The sequence below is a fragment of the Toxorhynchites rutilus genome, chromosome 3 (genome assembly GCF_029784135.1).
Source record: "Toxorhynchites rutilus septentrionalis strain SRP chromosome 3, ASM2978413v1, whole genome shotgun sequence".
Lineage (NCBI taxonomy): Eukaryota > Metazoa > Arthropoda > Insecta > Diptera > Culicidae > Toxorhynchites > Toxorhynchites rutilus.
The window spans coordinates 29,308,960-29,328,307 of record NC_073746.1 but is presented as its reverse complement, the minus strand read 5'-3'; the positions used below and the strand labels follow the sequence as shown (position 1 = coordinate 29,328,307).

Sequence of the window (19,348 nt, the reverse complement as noted above, 5' to 3'; positions counted from 1 at the left end):
TCGAGCATGAGAAAGTAATGCAACTTTTTTGAGGCCAGTAATATAAACAAAAGCGTTTCTTTTGAGAATAGCGCAAAATGATGAGAAGTATTTGTATTCCTAGTAGCTTCAAGCCACCAATGTATGGTTCTGTATGCATGCTATGGCGAACGCTTGTTTGGCGCTTGGTTTACGTTGTACGAACGATGCCTAGAGGTGCGATTGCTTTGAGGCAATACTAAATAACATGTAGCATGATATTTTATACTTGCAAGTGTTGTCATTGTTGTTGTTTCCATTCGGTGCCAAAGATATATTGATGTAGTTATGAGATGTGGAATAATGGTGCTGGTGTAACATGTATATAATCGACTGTAGCCGAGTCTATGTCAATTTCGAAAAAGGCCACCGGAATAGCGTTCGAGGTAAATTTTCAATGCATTGACATGAAATAAATTGCGACATACGATCAGCTAGTGTATTGTTTTGCGAGGGCAAGAATGAATCATCAATCAATTATCGTCAACTGAACTGATATCGTCAACCATTTCAAAGATTATTCTACTAAGCAGTTGTTTCGAAAATTTCACAGCATTATAGAATAATATCCGAAGGTATAAACCAGAGTTGCTAAATCTCACACTCACTTTACTGACAGTGCAAGATATTGAGACAACATCAAAATCAACCACCAATTCCCCTGCAGTTCATGACAAATGAACCAAACTTAATTCCATGCAACCGACACTCCGTCACGTGGAACATTTGGTTTTTGCATTATTCCCCACACTCATTCGTTCCACTGTCTCACTGAGAATTTCCGCCCGAAATTTTCATACGCATTTTCGATCAGCTGACAGTGGAAGGGAACAAAATTCCATACAAGGAAATATCATCTCACTGACACCGCGTCAGACGTTTAAACGCGTGTTCGTGTGTGTTTTCCTAGTATATTTCTAGCCCCGGTCCCATTTTTATGCCGCTTATTGCACACACATCGATGGGCAACGGGCACATTTGAGTGCTAAGTTTATGGGTGTATGACCAACGAAAATTTCACCAGGACGCAATGAAAGGTGATATTTTCGGCTTGAGCATTCACTGACATCGAGAATGAACTGATATTTCTGTTGATGGAACGAAAACTATATCAAAACAAACGAGATGGTGAGCCAGCGGTCATAGGCACAGCGGCACCGCGATAGAAAGAAGTGAAGAATATCGGTGGAGATATTTTGCACTGATAAAAATTGCTTTTCGATTTCAACATGTTCTTTCGAAATTTTGCATCCTTGGTATAAACAAGCGACTTATATGAAATAACCGCGTAGTTCTACGTCAACAATGCGGTCGTATCTTGGACACAACCTCCAAAAATTTCTACTCTTAGGCGGCTCGCACACCGCAGCAATAAGCAACTAGCAAACTGCAATACGCAATATACAACAGGCAACATATTTCGTTGTTCTTCGCATACCAGAGCAATAAAAACCCCTGACATTATGCAAACAATCGGCTTAATGTACGAAACTTGTCAAAATATGGGCGATAAGTTGCTCTTCAACCGACACGCCGTGTTGCTAGCGACATGTGTTGCTCTGTAAGGGTGACAGCGATATCGTATTGCGTCGGTATGCGAGATCAACAAAAAATAAAGGGAAAAATCCATTGGCGATAATATTGCTTATTACATGTTAACAGTTGCCAGTTGCTTATTGCTCCGGTGTGCGAGCCGCCTTAGGCGGCTCGCACACCGGAGCAATAAACAACTAGCAAACTGCAATACGCAATATGCAACAGGAAACATATTTTGTTGTTCTTCGCATACCAGAGCAATAAAAACCCCCGACATTATGCAAACAATCGGCTTAATGTACGAAACTTGTCAAAATATGGGCGATAAGTTGCTCTTCAACCGACACGCCGTGTTGCTAGCGACATGTGTTGCTCTGTAAAGGCGACAGCGATATCGTATTGCGTCGGTATGCGAGATCAACAAAGATTAAATGGAAAAATCCATTGGCGATAATATTGCTTATTGCATGTTGATAGTTGCTAGTTGCTTATTGCTCCGGTGTGCGAGGCGCCTTAGAAAACACTTTCCAAATTTATTCTATAATCAGGTGCAATATTATCACGCATTTGCTGAACAGCATCATTAGCCATGTGGATAGCGTGGTCGTGTAAAACTAAATAACAAAGTAAAGAAGTGGAATTTAAATTTTTTTTTTGAAATTCATTTATTTTGGTCCAAGGAGATTTGTTCTAACTACTTTTTGATTATGATATCTCGTAAATGACCGCCTCTGGCCTTGACCGCAAAATGTGCCCTTTTTTCGGCATTTTCCATCACTTTGCCCAATGTTTCGGCCGATATGGCAACAATTTCTTGTCGGATATTGTCTTTCAGCGCAGCCAGGGTCCTTGGTTTACCAGTGTATACCTTGGATTTCAAATATCCCCATAAAAAAAAGTCAAGAGGCGTCAAATTAGGTGATCTCGGTGGCCAGTCATAATCACCGTTTTTCGATATTAATCTTCCGGGGAACATTTCGCGCAATAATTTGGTCGTGGCAGCCGCTGTATGGCATGTAGCGCCGTCCTGTTGGAACCAGAAATTGTCCAATTCATTTTCACGAACAAATGGCAATAAAAATCGGTTATCATTGTCCGATAACGCTCCCCATTCACGGTTACTGTTGTTCCAATATTCTCGTCGAAACGTCTTGGTCGTTGTCTGGACAGATGACTGGCATTACCAACACTACTAGACGATATAAATTTGGCATATAATCGACGTATAGTGTTGTCTCCAGGCGATGTTTTAACTTTATTTTTATTTTTCCACGCACGTTTAGTTAACACAATTGAGAAGTTATTTTGAATGTACAGTTGAACAATTTCAGCGCGTTGTTTAGGTGTGTATTGTTCCATGGTTAAAATTGTACTGAAATGACGCTTCCAACGCGGTATGAAATTTATTAATCTGACATCTCTGTCAAAAGTTATGGGGTTGCCAGATGCTTCCACTTTAAATGGCCCACCCTGTATAATTGTAGTCATCCGTTGGAGGAAGAAGTCTTGTCACTACTTGCTTATAGTTTCTCGTCACTCGAACTTGTAATTCTATGATTTCAAAAAAACTATATTTATTTTCAAAACTGAGTATTTCTCTACATTGAACAAAACATCTCAAATTGCCTATCTCGCCCTATTGCCTGTTCATCGCCCAGTTTACGTTTTGACGCTTTTAAGCGTTGACGGTGTTGAAACAAAAGTTGATGCCGTAGTTTTAAAAATAAATAATGATAAACCTCACTGCCACAGATTACTGATTCCCAGAGCGGCGTTCCAGTATAGACCCTCATTCCAGTATTCACATCAACTCTCGCCCATTTTGTTAACGGAACACCGACAAATCAGTGGAATCATCCTCGTGTTAGCGATCATTTCCCCGTGAGTGCTCACCAGCTTCGGGACAGCATTACCTTCTAAACGAAACAAAACAATCCCTTCCAATCCGGTAAGACAACCGCATCCCATCTCAAATCTCAACCGTTACCCCCGCCTTACATAGAAAGCGGGAACCCGCGGGAGAAAAGTGTGTCTTCATGTATCATAATCGTTACTCTAAATCATCGTTTCGCACATCGTCGAGTCGGTAAACGGGGCTCTGGTGGGTGGTACAGAAAAAACGGCTTTGCATTAACGCATGTCATTTCACGTTGTTTCTTAATGTTCCGTTCGGCAACGAAATTGCAGGACACCTGTTCCCCCGCTGGTAAATCGACCGTCGACAGGTTATGTTTTTGGCATTTTTTGTTTTTGTTTGTTGTTTCAGTTTATTTTTCACTGTTCCTACGCGTCAGTTCGTGAGATTTCTATGAGAAGAAATGAGAGCACGCTTCGAACAGCCTTACTTTCCCCCGACCAAAGCCATTGGCTCTTTCGATTTTATTTCATTGTGCCAAGTTTCTTTTTCCGTTTCTTGCTTTTATGGCCCAAGGGCCATTAAATGCTTGCATTATTTTTTTTTGCAGGATGTGCCTTTTTACAGTACTGTTTGTATTAATTTCCCGGCCCATTGATTGCGCTAATGAAGAGGTTTAAAAAATCCACGAAAGCGAGGAAATGGAAGGGGAATGAAAGAAGAGGGAAACAAACATGATGCAGAATGAATCCGATTGATGGCGGGAAATTTATAACAAGAAAAAAAAATAACTCACACAAACAAAAAGAAACGTAAATACAGAACGTGTTTTGAGCGAAAGAAGAAAATGCGATCATGTTTTCCAGCTGCTGGGATCGATGTTGTGCGACGGATTGAGTTCGAAGTGCGCCGCCTGTTGTGGTAAGGATGGCTTACCCAGCTGGCGTTGCTGGCGTGACAATTTGATTACGATTGAGGTGACTCTTTCGCTAAGGTGGTCGCTTCGTGCAGCCACCAGCGGAGCAATAGAAGCTCATGGAACTGACAAGAACAACTTTCCCTATTGATGCTGAATTTTCCAAACCAAACCCCCCTGTGTCGGAGCGGAGAGGATTGCGCTAACATTTAGCGAAGTCCTGAGAGATGCTGATAGGGTGGGTGGATTAGATCAATCTGCTTCCAAGCCGTGGGCATTGCCATGGCGTGTGAACAGATGTGTGTTTTGTGTTATAGGAAGAGTTATAGAGCTGGCGTGAAATATTGTTGTCAAACAGTTTTGGGATCGTGTGGTCGGTCAACTTTTCTGCTTTTTTTGGCAATATACATTGTTGCGTTAGTTCTTGGAGTTCGTGGAGAAGTTTTCTGAAACATTAAATGTGCTCTGTGGTCCGCCAACCGTTGGTTTTCGACGTATACATCGGAACGGATGAACCGATGTGGATGCCAATAATTGAGATTGGGACCGAGGGGTTTGATGACGGTTCAAGATTTATTGTTGGGGAAATACCCCATAACCTAGTGGAGTGGATCTCGATAGGATAGTCTGTGTGGTGGAATATATACAAATACAAAATCAAAAGTTCTCGAAAAGAGATGGGGAATCGTTTGTGACCAATTGTCATCGATTGATGGGCTTTTGGTTCGCTAACTTCACCCTAAATCATTGAAAATAAAGATCTCGCTATAAATGCTACTTTATTACGTCATTCCTACTAGTGGTACCAACAGTTTTTATATACCTATTTTCAGCAAACCGATGATTTTGACCAGTGTGATATTTAGTTCTCAAAATATAAAAATTTCAAAGAAAATAAACTTTATTGAGAAAAAGTCATAACAATTACAAAATCTATATGTAGATAAAAACTCGTGTCACGATGTTCGTGGTCGAACTCCTTCGAAACGGCTCGACAGATTTCTGTGAAATTATGCACAAAAAGCTCGATAGACATGAGTCGTACAATTTATTTGATACACCTAGGATACCGATTACTTTACATTTAATTCCGATTAGGGTGGTTCTATGCAGAACAAAAAATTCTGAATCATTTTTTTTATTTAATTTGGCTTCAGAAATACAAATAACCCGAAATTTTCACCACGATCTCCTATTTTTAATTGCGATTTCAGTATTTATGTATGAAAAATATTCATTTAGTTCAATCGTCGTTTGTTTTTCAATCATAACGAATTTCTATACGTTGTTAAATGACAGATGGCGCTGCATCTGCTTCTTCAAACCATCATCCACACATTCCATCTTCAATTCGCCTAAAGCCAGGTGCATTGACGGCGAGCTGGAGGCCTTTTTGACAATGAGTTATTGAAAATTCTTCAAATCACACATGCTCGGATTGCAAAACGATTATCACGCTATGGATCGAATGCGCATGCTTAGAGACGTCGGTTAATCGTTCGATTGATTCAAATAACGAATATCTTCAATTTTAATCGGGTAATTTTGTATCGAATTATGAAAAACCAAATATGAATACATCGAATAATTATCACAGTAATCGCGATTTATGAAAAAGGGAACCATTTTATAAAAAAAATACAGTGCAAAATTTGTTAAACCGTCATGGTGTTTTGTCGAAATTCATCGAATATGCTAAACCATTCACGGTTGAAGAACCGCAGGAGTAAAAGGCGGAATTGAAGGAGATAGTCTAAGATCCCGTATTAAAATGATAGTATTCGAAAATTGCACGAAATCAGTCACACAAATGAGGAATTGCGCAAAATGCGATCGAACAAAAACAGGTTTGCCTGAACAAGAAATAACTATTCGCTCGATTAATCGAATACTGAAAGACAACTATTCGAACGAATCGAATATTAATCGATAATCGAATAAACGAAAAATTTAGACACCTCTACGCATGCTGTTGAAGACGTTACTGGAATCATGGTATTCGACGACGCGAAAAATTGTGATTCGAAAGGAGATGTAATCCGGAAATATAAATTTTTGACGAAAACTTCCCCGGCCGTTCGGAACAGACAAGACGGATATTGCATAAACATCAAACAACGAGATCTTGCCACAATTACTTCATTCATTATGAATGTCAATTCTCATTTTGAATCAATACTTAGGAACATGCGATTAGAAGAGGCGAAACAAACAAGAGAGTGGCGATAGTTCGATGGGTTTTCATGTGTATTGAATAACGACTGTGGGCTGTCGCAACAGTTCTTTATCGACGTTTAATCGAAAGTAGAGAACGAGCGGCTGCGATTCATACGAAGCGTTCATTCTCTTACCAGACGCTATCATCAGCAACGTCGACACAGCCTTTGCCAGGCTAAAACGAAATACATTTTCATGACATAACAGCACGTGTGTTCAGACAAAAAATGATGTCTTTGATGAGTTTTATTACAACATTACACGTATTCGGATGTATTCGGCTGAAAGATGAAAGCGAGGATAGCCTCATACACCCATTTCTAGTTTGATTAGTTGACAAAATACGCCCAGAGGAAAGCAATAGTATAATTCCATCGGGAATTCCAGTAATTTTGCCACACAATTCGTCAAAACGACATTGAGCTTCGTGTTCCATTTCTTTGAAGCGAAAATGATAGTAGATTTTCGGGTGTAACAAACACGCGCTCCCGTATCAAATATGTGTTCTATGTAACAGAGTAACACATTATCTGCAATTGGAGAAAAAATCTTGAACGTAAGTTGTGTCTGATAATGATTTTACATCATGAATAAAGTTTTGACGGAAATGCGAGGTTGTTTAGAAAAATAGTTAAGTTAAGACTACGCTTTTTAAGTATTCAAATACAATCGAGTAACAATTCCTTACATATCTTTAGCATTTCACCCTTTACATATATGAATTAATACAATGAATTTTTTTTTATTTTCGTCGGCGGTCATCGTCTATAGCACTCCATTCCTCAGTATGTGACAGATCCCATTCCCAGATATTCGCGTGATCTTTTTGAAAGAACGGGTCGTAACCATACTCGGGAAGACACGCTATGAAATGCTTGTTTGCACTGATATTTCTGAATTGCTCCGCAACGATATAGCGCTGCAAAATGCAAAAGGATAGAATAGATGAGTCACGAGTGTTTCATGTTTGTTTATCGAATGACAATGCGCACCGTCATTTCTGGCAGCATAAACATCAAATACACTTTCGCTCAAATCGTTTCATTCGTTCTATTTTATTGATCACATTCGATTAATTTTACAGATCGTTAAAACATTCAAAAACGATTTCTTTATTTCACAACCAAAATATTCACTAGAAATAATTTATATGGCAGAACAACGTTTGCCGGGTCAGCTAGTATTTAACAACATTTCAAGACAAAATTTTGGGAGCAAATTATACAACGGTAGATCTGGTGTTAAGCTAAATTATCTTAGAAAAATGTAGTTGTGCATGAAATTACGACAGTGCGAATGCGAATGAAAATATGTACACAAACGCGCCAACAGTGTTTCTTCTCCTCACCACTTGTGATGTGAAATATTATAGACGAACATGTGCAGTAACTTTATAACGACAGACGCATAATTAAAATTTTTACGGATGAAGCGTCACTTTATAAATGATAGGACACTTTTCTAACCAGAATATAGGAAAGAATCCGGGGTCGGAGCCACAATAACGAAAGTTAGGAGTACTCTGATCGTTGGATCTACAGTTTTGCCCAGATTCCGTTCCAGGACAAAATATCGTAGAAGACATTCCGCTTCAAAGCGTACATAAAAATTTTCAATGGTAGAGTTTTCATTTGGGCAAATAAAAATTCTTTCGTGTAACAACTCGGCTCCAGGGGGTCTCCGTAGCCACATTGGTTGCGCGTTGGCTTAGTAAGCGATCGATCGTGAGTTCAAAACTCAGGGCCCTCATTTGACCATCTTTGTGTTGTTACAGAATAACTACGTCCACGTAACAATCATCAGCGATGGAGATCGATCCACGGTCGAAATAAGATCGATTCATCCATACAACTGCTCTGCTCTGCAAGACACATCGGACTGCTGTTCTATAAATAACTCAACAATGATCAATCAACTGTCTCCGCTGTCCGGTGGTCCAACTGGATAATGGAAGAACAGAAAGAATACTCTTACGCCTAAATGGCTACTGTGTGAATGTACCATATGTAATGGTATAGAAGGAATACTGGCGAATGGCAACTGTGTAATGTGCTAATTATAGATATATGATAACCATGTAACATGTACACGATTAAAATTCGACTCTGTTACAGCTAAAATGCTAATGAGCCTTAAATAAATAAATGGGATAAAAAAAAACTCGGCTCCTGGAGTGGATAAGATAAAATTCAATATCTTGAAGAGTCTTCCCGATTCTGTCAAAAGACGTATGCTGAACTTGTTCAACAAATTCCTAGAGCTGAACATTGTTCCGCGCGACTGGAGACAAGTTAGAGTTATAGCCACACGAAAACCTAACAAGCCGGCCTGTGACCACAATTCGTATAGGCCAATCTCAATGCTATCCTGCATTCGTAAATTTCTGGAGAAAATGATTCTTTTTCGTTTAGACGTTTCGTTTCGTTTCGTTTAGGTTGAAACCAACAATTTGCTTTCAGATACACAGTTTGGGTTCAGAAGAAGTAAAGGAACGAATGATTGTCTACCGTTGCTTTCGTCTATATAAATATCGTTTGCTCGTAAAGAACAAATGGCTTCGATATTCCTTGATATCAAATGGGCTTTTGATTCTGTTTCTATTGATATATTATCAGTTGAACTTCATAATTATGGACTCTCGCCAACTTTAAATTATTATTTGTATAATTTGCTGTCAGAAAAACACATGAGTTTTGCTCATGGAAGTTTGACAGTCTCCCGACTAAGCTATATGGGCCTATCACAAGGTTCATGTTTGAGCCCCCTATTATACAACTTTTATGTTAATGATATCGACAATTGCCTTTCGGGACATTGCACGCTACGACGATCCCCATTAGGGGATCCTCCTCCGCCGATCTGCAAAGACCATTACAGGATACTTTGGACAATTTGTCCACATGGGCATCAAGCAGGGTATCGAATTCTCTACGGAGAAAACAGCGGTGTTTTTTGTTCTAAAAAGTACAAACCCGCAAAATTTCCGCTTCATTTATTCGGCAAAACAATAACCCACTCTATGAATTTCAAATATCTTGGTATCTATTTCGATCCTAGATATACCTGGGGAGACATATTGCATCTCTTAAACAAAAATGTCTACAGAGAATCAACTTCCTCAAGACAATAACTGGAACATGGTGGGATGCCCATCCAGGAGACCTCATAAGTTTATACAAAACAACGATATTATCGGTCACGAGTACGGTAGTGTTTGCTTCCGAACGGCAGCTAAGACTCATATTCTTAAGATGGAGCGAATACAATATCGTTGCTTGCGTATTGCTTTGGGTTGCATGCAATCGACTCATGCGAGGAGTCTTGAGGCTCTGGCTGGAGTACTTCCTCCGACTCTTCGATTCATAGAATTATCATACAGATATCTCATTCGCTGTAAGATTATGAATCCGTTGGTAATTGATAATTTCAAAGAACTTCTTCAATTGAATCCAGAATCAAGGTTCACCACCTTATATGTTGGGTTTCGTTCATAAGGATTGCAACCTTCGCCAGCATCATAAGACTGTCTATTGTACTTCTGTAATTCCACTGTACAATTAAATTTAACCATGCATCAAGAAATACGTGATATTCCAGAACATACACGTTTTGTAGTAATCACACGGATGTTTTCGTCGAAATTTTGCGAAGTAAGTTCTAATAGAATGTTTTTTCTACTGATGGATCTTACACTAATGGCTCCACTGGTTTTGGCATATTTGATGAAAATTTTAGTGCCCATTATAGATTGAGAAATCCATGCTCGGTATACGTTGCGGACATGGCTGCAATCTATCACGCTTTGGAGAAAATTGAATCCTTGTCGATTGATCACTATTTTATCTATTCAAATAGCCTCAACTCAATTGAAGCTATCCGTCCTGTAAGAGCCTCATGTTATTTTCTTATGAAAATAAGACAGCTCTTGGCTAGACTGATGGAAAAATTTTCTAGGATTACATTAGCCTGGGTCCCGGCCTATTGCTCCATTCCAGGTAACGAGAAAGCGGATTCGTTAGCTAAGCTCGGGGCCTTGGAAGGCACCATTTTTGAACGACAAATAACCTATCATGATATTTTTTACACTCCTCGTAGTTGGCAACACAATTGGAGTGAAGATAATATGGGTCGCTGGTTACATACGATTATTCCCAAGGTATCGACAAATGCATGGTTCAATGGATTCAATGTAGGTCGGGACTTTATTCGCGTGATGTCTCACCTTATGTCCAATCATTTCTTGTTAGATGCACATCTGTATCGCATTGGGATCGTCGATAGTAATATTTGCGTTTGTGGTGATGGTTATCATGACGTCGAGCATGTGGTCTGGTCTTGTATAAACCTTCATTCTGCCAGTGCTCACCTATCGGATTCACGCAGGGCACAAGGAAGACAATCTGACTTACCGGTTAGATACATCTTGGTTAGTCGCGACCTCAACCTTATGCTTTCTCTTTATCAATTTCTCAAAAAAAAAAAAATTATACTGTTTGATTCCTTCTCTCCTCATCAAATCAAACTACCCCACTCGCTCCGGTCTAGTCCTAAATCCTAATCCTGTCCAATCAAATATTTAGTTATTATTAAATTGTTAGTCTTAATTATATAGAAAATAAGTTATATTTAAGGTCTGTAAACGTTAGATAATAAGTAATTAAGTCTATTAATCAGACGGTTTTGGAAAAAAATACACACATTCTGTTCTTGATTTAGTGGAGGCGATCTGGCGTAGTGGTAACATCCATACCTCTCACGCAAAGCTCACGAGTTCAACTCTATCTCCCCGACATTGTTCCAAAAATGGAAGTAAAAGTGACGAACCAGCCAAAAGTGTTGAAAGCTACTATAATGGAGAAAAAAACTATGGATGGGTTATGCCTATGATATAACCGCAAGGTTAACGTTGGCTTAATAATAATTTGTTTTTCTGCCATTAGCAACAATCGCACCTCGGATGTTCCTCATTGGGTACAATATCGCCGCTGTGCAGAGCCATCTTTTGTGTGTATTGATTAAGTTATTGATTAAGCCATTGAATGAATGAAACAATTTACGAATTCAATTGCAAACAAATCCCAATTTAGGTCAATTCATGCGTTATAGTAGTACACCCAAAGTTTATTTTTAGCACATGTTCTGGCATCCCGATTTGTTACATTAAATGAGCTGAAAGATAACATAAAATGTTCTACTCCCCAATACATGTATATCATTTGTATAATATATATGCTAGAGCCAATATGAGGGAGCGAAACAGGAGACACATTTAAATGAAAGCATATGAAAGCTTTTCGTATAGTTTGCCAAATACACGGCCCAGACTGAGAAAGATCTATTCTCGTTCATATTCTTCTTTATCGTCTTAGAAAACACTTTCCAACTTAATTTTATGATGAGGTGTAATATTATCACGCTCCATTATAATAGCGCTGGCAGCTAAATGGATAGCGTGGTCGTGTAAAGTAACTTTGGATTCCAGCCGGCCTTGGTTCGATCCCCATTGAACTTTTTTTTTTGCACAATCCCAAATGAAAAGAGAAAAGAATACAGAAAGAGATGTCTGCACGCATACATACAAACCATTTTTAAGCTTTCAAAATAGCTCATTATTTGCGCATTTGACTCTCATGAACAGGAAATGCTATCTTTTTGCCAAAGATGACATGTATCCTGCCAACGCTAGTTTGGGTGTAGTTATCACAGCAAAAAGCTATCATCATTTTGCCTAATCATCAAACAGTATGCGTAGAAGTTCAATGAGCTGGCGACATTAACGGATATTTTCTAATGCAGTCTTGAAGAACAGAGCCAAAGCGTTGCATTTGTACCCGCTTTTGTTGGCCGTATTGGCAAAACGATTTCCGGAGTGTAAAAATGTATATGGGTATAAAAGTACTGCCGACTTTCATGTATCTGCAATGCCGATTTCCCCAGGCTTCATGGTTTAAAGTGTGTGTTAGGGAAACATTCCGGTTTGCAAAAACGCAAACGAGTACAAAAGTACCCGCAGATTGCATCTGTTTTGCAATGCCGATTTTCCCATGGCACCATGGTTTTGAAGTTTGTGTCAGGGAAACAGTCAGACAGTTCATTTCAGCGATGGTACCTCAATCGTTACGCAATCATAACTGAGTGGACTTCCGACACTCGCTTTTATACCGACTGGTGTGATTTCAATAGCCTGTTTTGAAAACAATTTTAAGGCTATTGAAACAAGTTCATGGATCAAAAAGTAACAAGCATATAACGCGTAGACATTTTATCTTTCGAATGAAGTGTTTATTATAACATTCCGTTCAGTTCTTCAGGAGCTATTAACGCTCAAAATCTCGTTCTCCGACGTAACGCTTCCGTTTTCGAAACTTTGAACTTACTCCCCAGTATAGAAATGGAAGACGCAGTCAGAACACTGGCCGGCCACCAGTTTTTTTTTTCCGATCAACTAGTAATATTCAAAATTTCACCATTCTCCTGCTCCTCCACAGAAAAACGGACGTCCGCGAGCCTATTTTTTAAACCTCCAGTATCGAGAAAACAGAGGCGACGACCATCAGGTGCTGCCTCCTTAGGAGGGGGGGAGGTAATTCATGCCATACACGATTTTCCATCGTGCCAAGCCGCTGAGTTGCCATAGTAAAGCCAAACTTTTGCAATCTCGATTTTCCACTCTTCAATTAATATGTAGATTCAACCTCAGCAGGAGAACATATCACAACGAGAGAGGGAGAAAGAATGAAAAAAAAAACTAGATAAATCATGATGGAAAATATTCGCAAAAAGTGTACTTTGTTGGTCCCATGTTGGTTGGTTTTATGAGTGGATGTGTGTGTGTGTTTGGGCGTGAGTTTTTGTGCTTGCGGAAGTGTGTTCCCTCTGTTCGTTACAAGAGTAGGTTTTTTTTTTCATTTTTGCGGTAGTTCCTCTAATGTGGTTCTGCGGATTTGGTGGAATTCTGTGCTTAAAACTAAAAAGCGCTTTAGTGAAGGCAACCGTTCTCGATTTACAATCCTTGTAACTTCTCGCAATTTATAGTGTTTGGTTTGGGTCTAGCGCAATCATAGCCTGGGAAATGGAAAAGATTCAACAAGGAAGGTCTGTCCGAGTTTGTAACTTTATTTACACGAAAGGAAAATAGTTAGTCCCCGTGACAAGCACTGAATCCATGCGAGTGGCTCTAGTAACCAAGAGAATTTCATTAAATCAATGCTCATGCCAATCCAATTTTTGGAACTGCAATTATGGCGAGAGCCTCAATTTGTCGTTTTAAAATAATTTTATATCACTTTTCGTTTTGCCTCGTTTCAAAATATACAATTGTTTATTTTATGTACTTTTTGTTTTGTTTTCACGTTGATATTGAATATCTCGATTATTTACAGTGCACTATTTTCATGACCTTACCTTAGGTTAGACTCAATAGCTGTACATCTCTCTTTTTTGTTCAGTAGTAAGCGTTTTATATTTATGTAAAAGGATTCATCACGTATAAAATCTGTAGTAACCGTGCGTGGAGGAATACTTGTTGATGTGGAAAACAAATAATCTCTTTCTTTCCAATTGGTCAACATCGATAACACTCAAAGGGTGGTGCTTTTTCGTTTCGTTTACGCTACGCGTTGTAAAGCATATTCCTCCCACCAATCGACACATAGTTGCGGGGGTTCTCGAACCACCAGGATAACACTCGAAGGAAAATCAAAGGAAAATGTGCGACGGCGAAACGGTAAAAATGTCCAACAATTATTTAGAATATTTACGATTAAAAGGAAAATACATTTGAAGCTGGCGCCCGCTTGGTTCATCGTGAGCTGTTCCCGGAATTAACTGTTCTTCAGTTTGCGCTCCTTGGTGCTTTTACCCAATGAGGTCCGACGAAGGGCCGAACCGATGGCAGTCGGTTGTGGGGCAGCAGCAGAGCTGGCGGATGGTCCGTCGTCCTCTGCAGGCGCCACGGTGATCAGATCCTCTCAAACGTTGCCCACGGGGTCCTTGGTTTCTGGAATGACACCAGCAGAAGGAAGTAGAACGAAGGTTAGTTGAATTACAGTGACGGATCGTATTGATTCATCTACACACGACAACAAAAATATTAGTATAAAAAAGTGCAACATCGAAATGTTTTGTAATTGTCAGATAATTCAGATAATTGACGAATTTCATGCCAACTCGTCTTAGGAGTTAGCAGTACCATCTCAGATAGTAGTGAATCGTTGTGGGTGTAAAGATATGGATCATTTAAGCAACTTTCTTCTTCTTGGATGGCACTAACGTTCCCTGTGGAACTTTGGCCTTCTCAACGTAAATATTACTTGCGTCATTTTTATTAGTAGTAATTAGTTGAGATTTCTATGCCGGAAAACACGCCTTGAATGTATTCTGGAGTGGCAAGCTCTAGAATACGCGTGACCACAGTGTAAGTCGGACGAAATTTCTTTGACGAAAAGTCACCCGGCCAGAACGGGAATCGAACCCACATGAGAATGTGGGATGCTAACCACTCGGCCACGGGAGCAACTTTGCATACTTGAAATATTCGAAAATGAATTAGACTACTTTTTGGAAAAAGCCATTTTTTTTTCCTTAATTTTTTACAAAAAATTATAACTTAAAAACTATGATGCCTACAAAATTCTTGTCAATGGATGAAATGTAGGAAACCGTTTAAATTTAAAAAAAAAAAAAAATTCCAAAAATGTTTTGGAAACAAAAGTTATTTAAAAAATTAAAATTAATTTTTCTCAAAAACGTATTTCTTAAAATTCCAAAAAATATATAGGTATATATGAATAGGCCTTACATTTTCCAACAAGTCGTTCATACAAATAAAATATTTGAAAATTAAAATTATTTCTTCTCGAAAACATATAATTACGTGACCAGAAGGAGCACATTCCTAATATCGGACGATCGAGGTCAGCCAATAGCCAGCCAGGAGACGATTCCAGCCGCATCAGCAAATCTACACAATAAATACAACAGCAGAACCTTCACCCGTGTTCAGTTTCAGTTCTATTATATCCTGTATTGGTGTCGCGCGTCGTTCGTCGTTTTAAATAAAGTGAAAAATAAATTATATCTTTTTTTTAAATCTCAAACACGCCGTCCCAAACAAGATTGGCGCAGCTGTGCGGTTCCAGTGTGTGAATAAGTAACGTGTGCGTTAAAACAGTGCAAAAGCTAGGATTGGTAAATCCAGCTAAGTGAGTCCGTGATTTACGAAAAACGAACTTGTTTAAGTGATAGCATCGAGCGCCGCTCGCGCAGTGACATTCGAGTTGAGTCTCCGCCGCGCACCGCACCTCACCGCTGGAAGAACCAGGAACCCCGCACAAAACACGATTGCAAAGGTAAGTTTTTTTCTCTTCTTTAAATCCCCCTTACGCTATAAAGAAATTAACTTGCCGCGGTCAGTGGCATATTTTTTTTTGTGCACCGAGTCCGTTCTAAGAGAGAGACTCGGACATAATTTTCAATTGTCACTAACTGCCCGGAGGAAGGAGTGTTCTAAGCGAAATCCTACTCCATCCAGAATTGTGGTGTTCTAAGAGAAACACAATTCTAGAAACCACACGAGTTCTAAGAGAACGTGTGCGTTTTCAAATAACACAATTGCAGACAAATCTGGAGCCACACGAGTTCTAAGAGAACGTTTGTGCTTTAATTTGTTTCACATTTAACGGCCTTATTAATGCCAAAGACAAAAACTGCTCTGAAGAAAACCCGCGATTTTCTTAGAAACGTGAGGCGCAGTAATTGCGAACCTTCAGATTCTGAAGAAAGCATCTCCTCTATTGATTCAGGGGATTTAGCTCACATTCCAATCAAAGAAGTTCCATCCATTGACAACCTTTCACTAAACGAAGGCCCAAATATGGAACAATTTAGTACGCAAATGCAGAAAGTTATAGAAATGATGGATGAATTCTCTGCTAAACAAAAAGAACATGACAGAATGTTCCAACAAATCGAAACACGCTTAAATAACCCAATGCAGGTAGATCAAGCTACCATTGCACAACCCATTTTTGTACAACCAACCGTGGAACAAATTCAAAATCAAGCCATCAGCTTCGAGATGTTATGCAAGATTCCCGACCCAATAAAAATGATCCCGACTTTTGACGGCAACCAGAAACAATTAAACGCATGGCTAACAACAGCGAACGAAACACTAGATGCTTTTCGATCCCTTGTTACGCCACAACAATACAAAATGTACACCACCGCTGTAATCAACAAAGTACAGGGGAAAGCAAAAGACATAATATGTCTTGCAGGTAACCCTGACAGTTTTGAAAGTATAGCAGAAGTACTGAAGAATGCTCTTGGTGATCGTCAAGAGCTTTCTACATACAAATGCCAGCTATGGCAATGCAAGATGACCAAAGATATGAGCTTCGCCAAATATTACAACAAATCGAAGGGAATAATCCAAAACATAAAAACATTAGCCAAACAGAATGAAAGATACCGAATAAATTGGGAAATTATTAACGAATTCATTGAAGAGGACGGGTTAGCAGCTTTTATTGCTGGTTTATCCGAACCTTACTTTGGCTACGCCCAAGCAGCGAGACCAAAGGACATAGAAGACGCCTATGCTTTTCTGTGTAAATTTAGGTCTAAAGAAATAACAGCTCACACTATGACACCCGGTAATTTCAATAGAAAATACGAGAACAAAGATTTCGAAAACAAGGCTAATAATAAACCCTTCCAACAGAATAAAATCTTTAAACCATTCAAATTCGAGAATCAAAAACCAGAACGAAATGAAATCGAACCTATGGATACAAGCACCACACGCAGTAAATTAACAATAAATAAGAGACCTATAAACAACCACGAAGTAACGAAAATCGACTCCGGCGACGAATTCTCAGAAAATCTCAAATCAGATAGCGAATCAGATGATGACCTAGACTTAAATTTTCACTCGGGGTCCACAAATCAAGATCTAACTTAAATTATCTTCCCTATCTAAAACTGAAACATCCACAAACCAAAAAGTTATTAAACATCCTTATAGATTCTGGAGCAAACAAGAATATCATTGCACCAGGTATCCTACAGAAAACTAGTACAGTACCAGACACAAAAATCAAAAGTGTTTGCGGAACCAACAGTGTGAAGGAAAAAGGACGAATAGACCTTTTCAATGGCGCGTTCAAACCGATTCCGTTTTACATATTGAAATTCCATTATTTTTTCGACGGTCTGATAGGATCAGAATCATTAGCAAACTTAAAAGCTCACATAAACTACGAAAATGAAACCTTAACACTATCAGATAAACAATATTCATATGCGAAATTCCACCCTTCAAAACAACTTTATAATCATTCCGTAACAATAGGAACCAAAAACAACGGTGACTGGTTAGTTCCCACATATCAAAAACTTTATAAGAAGACCTTTATTCAACCTGGACTCTATAGAGCGCAAGACAATAAAACTACTATAAACATCGTTTCCGCATATAAAAACCCCACGAATTTACCAAAAATTGAATTAACCGTTAACAACTTTGAAACTATTTCCCCCTTCCCGATAAAACCTACGGAGAACATATCCGAGAAAGAAATTGACAATATCATTAGAACGAATCACCTATCCCCACTAGAAAAATCAAAATTAATTAAAGTCCTCTACGAAAATCAAACAGTCTTGTTGAAACAAGGAGAAAGACTTACTTCCACCTCAGCAACCAAACATAAAATTTTAACAGATAACGATCTTCCTATCTACACAAAGAATTACCGATACCCCCATCATTTCAAACGCGACGTTCAAGAACAGATACAAGAAATGCTAGACAATGGTATCATTCGACCATCTAAAAGTCCATACTCCTCACCTATTTGGGTTGTGCCAAAAAAGATAGACGCATCTGGCAAAAACAAAGTAAGAGTTGTAATCGACTATAGGAAGTTGAACGAACATACCATCGACGACAGATATCCCATGCCCCAAATTGAAGAAATCCTTGATTCTCTGGGAAAATCCGAATACTTTTCGACAATTGATTTGAAATCTGGGTTCCACCAGATACCAATGGACCCAAAACATATCGAAAAAACAGCCTTCTCTACAGACAAAGGGCATTTCGAATTCACCAGAATGCCTTTTGGACTAAAAAACGCCCCTGCTACATTCCAGAGAGCAATGAATGATATTCTCGGCAATTATATCGGAACGAAATGTTATGTGTATCTAGATGACATAGTTATTACTGGATACAATTTGGAGAACCATTTAGAAAATCTTCAATCAATTTTAAAACGTTTATCAGAATTCAATTTAAAGATACAATTAGATAAATGTGAATTTCTCAAAAGACAAACAGAATTCTTAGGACACATAATAACATCCGAAGGAGTAAAACCAAATCCGGAAAAAATTGAAAAAATCATTCAATGGCCTCTGCCCAGAAATCAGAAGGAAATTAAACAATTTATTGGCCTAGTTGGATACTATAGAAGATTCATTCAGGATTTTTCAAAAATCACTCGCCCCATGACTAAATATTTAAAAAAAGATTTGACAGTCGAATCACAAGATCCTTCATACCTCAACTCTTTTAATACACTTAAACAGATACTCTCCACAGATCAAATATTGGCGTACCCACAATTCGAGTATCCTTTCATATTAACTACAGATGCATCCGGTTTTGCTCTGGGTGCTGTACTTTCACAAATACAAGACAATGTTGAAAGACCAATCGCATTTGCCTCCCGAACACTTTCAGACACAGAATCTAGATATGCGACTAATGAAAAAGAAGCACTAGCCATTATTTG

The 19,348-nt window shown here is 38.9% G+C and overlaps 1 protein-coding gene across 4 annotated transcripts in view; it reads right to left on the bottom strand.

Moving 5' to 3' along the window:
- Positions 1-1,725: 1,725 nt before the first annotated feature.
- The window catches only part of LOC129775505 (potassium voltage-gated channel protein Shaw-like), a 410,947-nt gene continuing 393,324 nt past the window's right edge, over positions 1,726-19,348 (bottom strand). For all 4 annotated transcript variants that reach the window (XR_008742971.1, XM_055780317.1, XM_055780319.1 and 1 more), the window contains one exon: positions 1,726-14,541. Coding sequence is in view for 3 of the 4 variants with exons in the window: in XM_055780317.1 (XP_055636292.1) it covers positions 14,513-14,541 (29 nt within the window). In the remaining variant the exon portion in view is untranslated. The remainder of the gene's footprint in view (positions 14,542-19,348) is intronic.